The sequence below is a fragment of the Chenopodium album genome, chromosome 12 (genome assembly GCF_948465745.1).
Source record: "Chenopodium album chromosome 12, dcCheAlbu1.1, whole genome shotgun sequence".
NCBI lineage: Eukaryota > Viridiplantae > Streptophyta > Magnoliopsida > Caryophyllales > Amaranthaceae > Chenopodium > Chenopodium album.
This window is the reverse complement of record NC_137845.1, coordinates 30513059-30520933: the sequence shown is the minus strand read 5'-3', so window position 1 is coordinate 30520933 and position 7875 is coordinate 30513059. Positions and strand designations below refer to the sequence as shown.

The 7875-nt window shown below is 39.7% G+C and overlaps 1 protein-coding gene across 1 annotated transcript; it reads left to right on the top strand.

The window, feature by feature from the left end:
* The first annotated feature begins 367 nt into the window (after positions 1-367).
* Positions 368-1584, top strand: LOC145572297 (histone H2A-like). Its single transcript, XM_081631291.1, has 2 exons — positions 368-671; positions 1167-1584. Exons 1-2 carry the CDS (start codon positions 459-461, stop codon positions 1395-1397), a joined length of 444 nt encoding a protein of 147 aa, XP_081487417.1. The 5' UTR covers positions 368-458; the 3' UTR covers positions 1398-1584.
* The last annotated feature ends 6291 nt before the right edge of the window (positions 1585-7875 follow it).

Genomic DNA, 7875 nt, shown 5'->3' with positions numbered 1-7875 from the left:
TAAACTTTTCCATTTTTTTTTCAAAAAAAATCCATTACTTTCACATAATTCTTTTTCTTTTAAATGTACATACAACATATATATATTCCGTGCGTTAATACGGATACGCTCTATTAATCCGAATAAAAGAGGAATTCAATGTTGTCAAAAAAAAAAAAAAAAATCAAAACAACATTAGTTTCCAAGTATTCCAACGAAACGCTCAAATGCCAAACATTTTAATTTTTAAAAACCAAAACACTTAGCGGGCAATTCAAATTTTCGCACATACCACCCTCCACGCTGGCAATCCGTGTAAACCAAAACCAACCAATAGAATCAATCTCACACTCCCCTATAAATACCAACCCCCCTTCATTCATCTCCTTATTCATTCACAACCTCCTCATCTTCCTCCAATCCTTCACTCTTCAACTTTCTCTCTCCTCAAATTCTCTCTACAAATTCAACCTTCTAAAATGGCCGGCAAAGATGGCGCAACAGTCAAGAGCACCGCCGGAAGAGGCCAGCGAAAGAGCGGCGTCAAGTCTGTTTCTCGCTCTTCCAAGGCTGGGCTTCAGTTTCCGGTGGGTCGCATTGCGAGATTCTTGAAGAAGGGTCGTTATGCTCAGAGAGTTGGGTCTGGATCCCCTGTATATCTTTCTGCTGTCCTTGAGTATCTCGCTGCTGAGGTAACATTTTCTCACTCATCTTTCAATTTTTTTTTTTTTTTTTTTTTTTTTTTTTTTTTTTGAGTTCATATGTAGATTTCTGGTGATTTTTCTGGATTTATGTTTGAATATCTAAAACTTTGAATATTTTGTTTTGAATTTAGAGAACTTCTGGTTCTGAGTATGATTTTTGATTTCATTGCTAATTTATGGCTTCAATGATTTGGGTATTTTGAGATTTTATTATGATATTTTTCAGATACTTGATTAAATAATGATTTTATTTTACATTGCTCAATTTCAGATTGTTAAGATTATGTTTAAAGTGAAACATCTGATTAGGATCTGATTTGTGATTTGTGGAATGGTTTTTATTTGATTTTCTGTGAAATTTACTACGTTATATTTTAATTTTTACTGATTTAATTGTGGTGAAACGATGATATCTGAATTGAATTATTATGTTAACCTTTTGTTTTGATTCGTCTGATAATTGGTGAAATGGTGAATGAACAGGTTCTGGAATTGGCGGGAAACGCAGCAAGAGACAACAAGAAGTCAAGAATCATACCAAGACACATTCAATTGGCAGTCAGAAATGATGAAGAATTGGGCAAACTTTTAGGGGGTGTGACAATTGCAAGTGGAGGTGTTCTGCCTAAAATCCACTCTGTTTTGCTTCCCAAGAACACTGGCAAATCTAAGAGCGACAAGCCTGAAAAGTTATCTGAATCTCAGGAATTTTAGGGTTTCAAATTTAGTGATTTCAGCTATTTGGGGATGATTTTGTTAATGGTTGGAAAAATATTAGTAAAAGTTAGAAAGTATATGAAATTAGGGTTTTAGTTGATGGATTTACTGGTGTAATTTCTGATGTTTTGCTTATTGAACAGTTTGTTCACTTTTATAAAAAATGGCTATTTGGTTCTTCCTTTATATTTCTGCAATTTGTTTCTTTTGTTCTGGTTTGTTATAATTTATAAACTAAAGTTTTAATTGAGAGCAAGACATTGTTGATAATACAAATAGTGGTGAGGGGGAAAAATAATGTAACTTTCTTGGATTCAATCCATTGAAGATGAAATACATAGCAATATATAGTGTAAAACTAAGTTAAAAATACGGAGTATGATCCCATGATTATCAATTTATCATGCCTAACCTAACATTAATCCACTAAACTCACTACTATTATGACTTCACTAACTCAAACTAATTTCTGTAAATTTTCCAACAAACATAACATAATCTTGTACTCCTTCTGTTCTCTTTTGATAGTCACTTTTGGTAGAAAATCACGAGAATTTGCGGAAGTGGAGGTTGGATCAAAACCTAAGCTGTGATACCATGTTAGATAATGTAAACTCCTTGGCCTCGAGTGTATTCCATTGATCGATATAAATAGGGTTACAACGATGAGTCCTAATCTCGTTAGGAAATCTCAAAAGATATTTACAAAATATGCACAAAATATATCCTTCTATACATAATATTGACGGAATAATTATCATATTCTATCATTGATCAACCCGTGTCGGAGCAAAAATTGGTGATTCGGTTAGTTTCAGGGCTCGTGGAACTGATTTTGACATGGTTGCTGCGATGATTCAACAAACGGAGCTTCTTCCGTCGTTTGAAACAGCTCGGTCACGACTTCTCCTTGAGGAATCGAGACGCTCTAATGATCCTAACAATGCTACACAGTCCTTTGTAGCACAAAACAATAGCTCGTCATCCACCAACTCCACAGCCCCACCACAGCAGCATAACACTCCGGCGGGCAGGGGTGTTGGTGCTGGTGGACGCGGCCGTGGCAAGGGCTGAGGGCGTGGCCGGGGAGCGCCACAACAGCAGCCACAACCCCAGCAGCAGCAAGGCGCACCCCAATGGGGCACCTCACCGCAGCAAGGCGCGCCACAATGGGGCTCCCAGCCAGCCCAGCAGGCCCCTCAGTGGGGCTATGCCCCTTTCCCGCACCTATAGCAGCAGTGGGCCGCCACACCGAGGCCTAGCCAGCCACCACAGCAGCAACATCCACCACTTTTCAACCCAAGGCTTAGAATATGGTCAAGCTATGACCCCAACGGAGCTCGGCAATGCGTTCACAACAATGGGTTTTCAGAACTATGACCCATCTTGGTACATGGATTCCGGTGCAACATCACACATGACCAATCAAGCTGGTAATCTCTTACCCCTTTTTAATCTAAGCACGCATAATTATATTCAAGTAGTAAACGGTCAACGCATTCCGATTACGGGTTATGGTCATTCCACTATTGCAAATAAATCCCTAAAATTACGTGATGTTTATTTAGCTCCACAAATTATCAAAAATTTAATTTCTGTTAGAAAATTTACTTCTGATAATTCTGTGTCCACAGAGTTTGATCCTAGTGTTTTTTTGTGAAGGATCTTCAAACAGGGAAGGTAATAACCAGATGCAATAGTTCGAGGGACTTGTATCCAGTGACCGCAACACCATCAACCTGTCTAGCCACCTCTCTCACAGCCTTGTCTCCATCTACTAGGCACAACCGATTAGGACATCCCGGGGCACCCGACTTTAATTTTCTTAGGAGTAAACATTTGATTGATTGTAATAAGGAGCATGACTCCAATCTTTGTGTAGGTTGTCAGTTGGGAAAACACATTCGCTTGCCTTTTCATAATTCCAATAGTACTACTTTTTCTGCTTTTGATATTATTCATGCCGATTTGTGGACTTCTCCTATTCGTAGTGAAAAGGGTCATAAATACTATCTTGTTCTATTGGATGATTATACTCATTATGTGTGGACTTTTCCTCTTGTTTACAAGTCTCAAGCTCTTCAAACCTTTCTTAATTTTCGACAATATGTTCTAACTCAATTTGAACGTCCCTTAAAGTCTTTTCAAAGTGATCATGATCGTGAGTTTGACAATGATCCGTTCAAATTATTCTGTGTCAAAAATGGATTGGTTTTCCGCTTCTCTTGTCCACACACATCTTCACAAAATGGCAAAGCTGAACGCATGATTCGTACTCTTAACAATGTTAAGCGTACACTTTTGTTTCATGCTTCCCAACCACCGTCTCTTTGGCACCATGCCTTGGAAACGACCACATATCTCATAAATATACTTCATACCAAAACGCTTAACCAAATTACTCCGGCTCAAGCTCTATTTGGAGTTGCTCCGTCCTATACCCATCTTAGAGTCTTCGGTTGCCTTTGCTTCCCGAACCTATCGGCAACCATACTTCATAAACTTGCACCTCGGTCAACACCATGTGTCTTTCAAGGCTACCCAACCAAGCATAGGGGTTATCGATGTTTGGACCTTAACACTTTAAAAATAATTATTTCCCGTCATGTTGTTTTTGATGAAAATACCTTGCCATATAAAAATCTCAGCCATTTTCGAGCCTCGGACTATGATTTTTTAGGTTCCGATGACCCCTCACCTATGCTCCAGTTTTTAGCCAACCCGAACTATGCTGGGCAGCAGGGTCCACAGGTAGGCCGCGGCCAACTGCAGCCCACCGCAGCCAGCCTGCAGACCACACTGCCGCACACTGCAGCAAGCAGCCCAGCAGGCCAGCACGCTGCAGTGCACAGCCTAGCAGGCCAGGCTGCCCCCTGCCGAGGCCAATTGACCCAGCGGTCGCTGGTCAGCCAGCGTGCCAGGCAGTAGCTCAGCCAAGGCAACGCGACTATCCAGCAGGCGCTGGCAGCCCGCAGCCCCAGTCTGCTAGCCCAGGCACCCTGCAGTCCTCCCCTGCCAGCCTGAGCACCCCGCCACACCACTCTTCCTCCACTTACATCCCACCACCACTCCGTGGGCACCCCCACTCACACCTACTCGACCTCCCCCTCTCTCTCCAAGATGCAAACCCGATCTAAACACGGAATTGTTAAACCGAACCCAAAATTCGGCCTCATTGTTTCTCCCCCTTCTCAAGTGTCATAAAGGTCTCCCCTTCCAAAAAATCACAAACAAGCTCTTTCCAACCCAAATTGGAATGCCGCGATGCGTGATGAATATAGTGCTTTGATTGAAACGGGGACATGGGATTTGGTTCCTAGACCTACGGGGGTGAACATTGTTAATTGCATGTGGTTGTTTCGTCATAAATTAAATGCTAATGGTGATCTTGAAAGACACAAAGCTCGTTTAGTTTGTGATGGCAGGTCACAGGTGGAAGGTGTTGATTGTGATGAAACTTTCAGTCCGGTTGTTAAACCGGCCACCATTCGCACAGTCTTGAGTTTAGCTATGGCTCGTAAGTGGTCTATTCATCAATTAGATGTAAAAAAATGCCTTTTTACATGGTGATTTGAATGAGTGTGTGTACATGCATCAACCCCCTGGTTTTGTTGACAAGAGGTTCCCAGGCTATGTTTGCAGGCTACGCAAGGCTTTATATGGTCTTAAACAGGCTCCAAGGGCCTGGTATCAGCGTTTTTCTAACTATCTTTTGCAGATGGGGTTTGTTATTGCCAAGAGTGACAACTCTTTATTTATTTTCCGATATGGGAAAGATATGGCATATTTACAACTATATGTTCGACGATATTGTGTTGGTTACATCAGATTTGCTTCGTGAGCGCATCATTTCTCACTTGCGCACAGGGTTTCCAATGACTGATTTGGGTCCTTTGAATTTCTTTCTGGGCATTGCCGTCACTCGTACTCCTTCATTTTTGTTTTTGTCGCAACAAAAATATGCCCGGGAAATTTTAGAGCGTGCAAGTATAGCTAGTTGTAAGCCTGCGGCGACTCCAGTGGGTACTCAATCCAAGCTTAGTGTTGACCGTGGACCTAAATTTCATGATCCAACACTTTATCGCAGTCTTGCAGGTGCATTACAGTACCTCACCTTTACTTTCCCTGAAATAGCTTATGCAGTTCAGCAGGTTTGCTTATTCATGCATGATCCCAAAGAGGCTCATTATGATGCATTGAAGCGCATTTTGCGATATATTCAGGGAACCATTGATTATGGGATACATTTATATCCTTCAGCTCCTACAAACTTGATTACTTATACTGATGCAGATTGGGGCGGGTGCCCGGACACCCGTCGATCGACCTTAGGTTATTGTTGCTTTCTAGGGGACAATCTTATTTCCTGGTCATCTAAGCGTCAGCCTACACTTTCGAAATCAAGTGCAGAGGCAGAATACAAGGGCGTCGCAAATGTTGTTGCCGAGTCATGTTGGCTTCGTAACCTTCTTTTGGAGTTACATTGTCCTCTACGGCGGGCCACTATTGTTTATTGTGATAATGTCAATGCAATTTATCTATCTCATAATCCCGTACAGCACCAACGCACCAAGCACATTGAAATGGATATTCATTTCGTTCGTGACAAGGTGGCGTTGGGGCATGTACGGGTCTTGCACGTTCCATCACGTTATCAGTTTGCAGACATTTTCACCAAAGGCCTACCTCGACAACTATTTCAGGAGTTTAGATCCAGTCTCAGCGTACGTCCTCCTACCACTATGACTGCAGGGGTGTAATAGAATATGATAATTATTCTGTTAATATGCTGTATAGAAGGATATATTTTTGTGCATATTTTGTAAATATCTTTTGAGATTTCCTAACAAGATTAGGACTCATCGTTGTAACCCTATTTATATTGATCAATGGAATACACTCGAGGCTTAGGAGTTTACAATATCTAACAAAAACGTTAAACTCCATCCGTTTCACTAGAGAGTCTAGATTAAAAAGAAAAATGGTCATAAAATAGGACGATGATTTCCAATGAAACACCAAACATATTTTTCAAATTTGAATACAATCAATCCTATAAACCCCTATAAATGAAATTTGAGGGATTTAGTTGATGTAATGTGTGATGTTTTTGCTTATTTAACAATATGTTTACTAAAAAAAAGCCTGCTTGGTCCTTCCTAATTACTGGAATATGTTCCTTCTGTTTTGGATTCTTTTAGATTACGAGCCTTTACGTGTTAATTGACAGTAAACCATCAAAAATACTGGTATTTGCTTTCACTTGTTCAATATTTGTAATAAAATTCTGTTTTTTGATACATTTATGGCTATCTTAGTACGGAGTAAGATATACGGAGTATGTATCTATGTTTTTACTAGTTATTTCTCGAACATACTTGGCCTTTTACATAATTATAAGGGAATTTAATGATGTTAATTAATCCTAATTCAAATGGAGTAATAAGTTCTTTTGGTTGGAACTTGGAAGGGAAAATGAACTATGAAGTGAGACAGTTGGAAAAATTGAAAAAGGTAGTAGTTCAACGGAGGGATAGATCGAAGAAGATGGGTGGTTTTCCATTGCTATTATGTCTATGAATAGTACAATCGAGGAGAAGAAAAAGAAGCCAGTAGAATTAACATACTCTATAGCCTAATTCTTTTGAGCTAAATTGAGCAAAATTGAACTGAAATGAAGTTAAAATAAAGCTATGAACTGAGCTGAATTGAAAGTAAGTCCAAAGAATAGGGCCTTATCATGTTAAAATTACAATATATGTAAGAGTATGATTTATCAACTAAAATACTACGTAATACGTATGTGTTTCTATTGATTGTGTTGGGTGCTTCAATCCAAGCATTGAATCAAGCATGAGTAGAAGCAAGTGTTCGACCTCGAGGGGAAGGTAACTGCACAAAGAAATGGCCAGGGAAGTGGAATATATGGTTGTGTCTGTTGTCCTTAACTCGTTGAAATATGTGTGCAGTTCTATGCAATATTTAGCCATTGTGGTTGTCCTTGCGTATTGAAGTCCCGAACATAATTTGGAGAAGCGTTGCATCTATCAGAAATCTGTGACTCTCGTCAATGTCTAGTTCTAATTGCAGGTAATAAACTTTATCTTTACCTGTAGTTTGTTTTATGTAGCACAAAAAGTCTAAATGGCAAATGTTTTATGTAGCACGGAAATGGCAGGGTTTCGAAAACAGCTTATGGGGAAACCTCAGGTCTTAGAAGTTGATTAAGTTTCATGCTATCAGAAAACTTGCATAAAGTAATGTCTTAGAAGTTTTGTTGATTGAAATCGTTAAAATTTTTACAGTATCAATTAAAAATGAAAAAGCATACTAAGGTGAATTGGAGAGTTTTTCAATTGCAAGGGAGTTATTTTCATAGAAGCTTTTATGATGTATTGGGGATTTATTTGTGTATAAATTTTTGAAGAAAATCTAATGTCATTTTGCATAGTAATGTGAGTCCATCTCCATTGCC

Bases quoted from the DNA above. Each gene is read 5' to 3' on its own strand.
- LOC145572297 (XM_081631291.1), top strand. From the start codon at position 459: ATGGCCGGCAAAGATGGCGCAACAGTCAAGAGCACCGCCGGAAGAGGC. The intron at 672-1,166 runs GTAACATTTTCT...GTGAATGAACAG, and splicing joins TTGAGTATCTCGCTGCTGAG to GTTCTGGAATTGGCGGGAAA.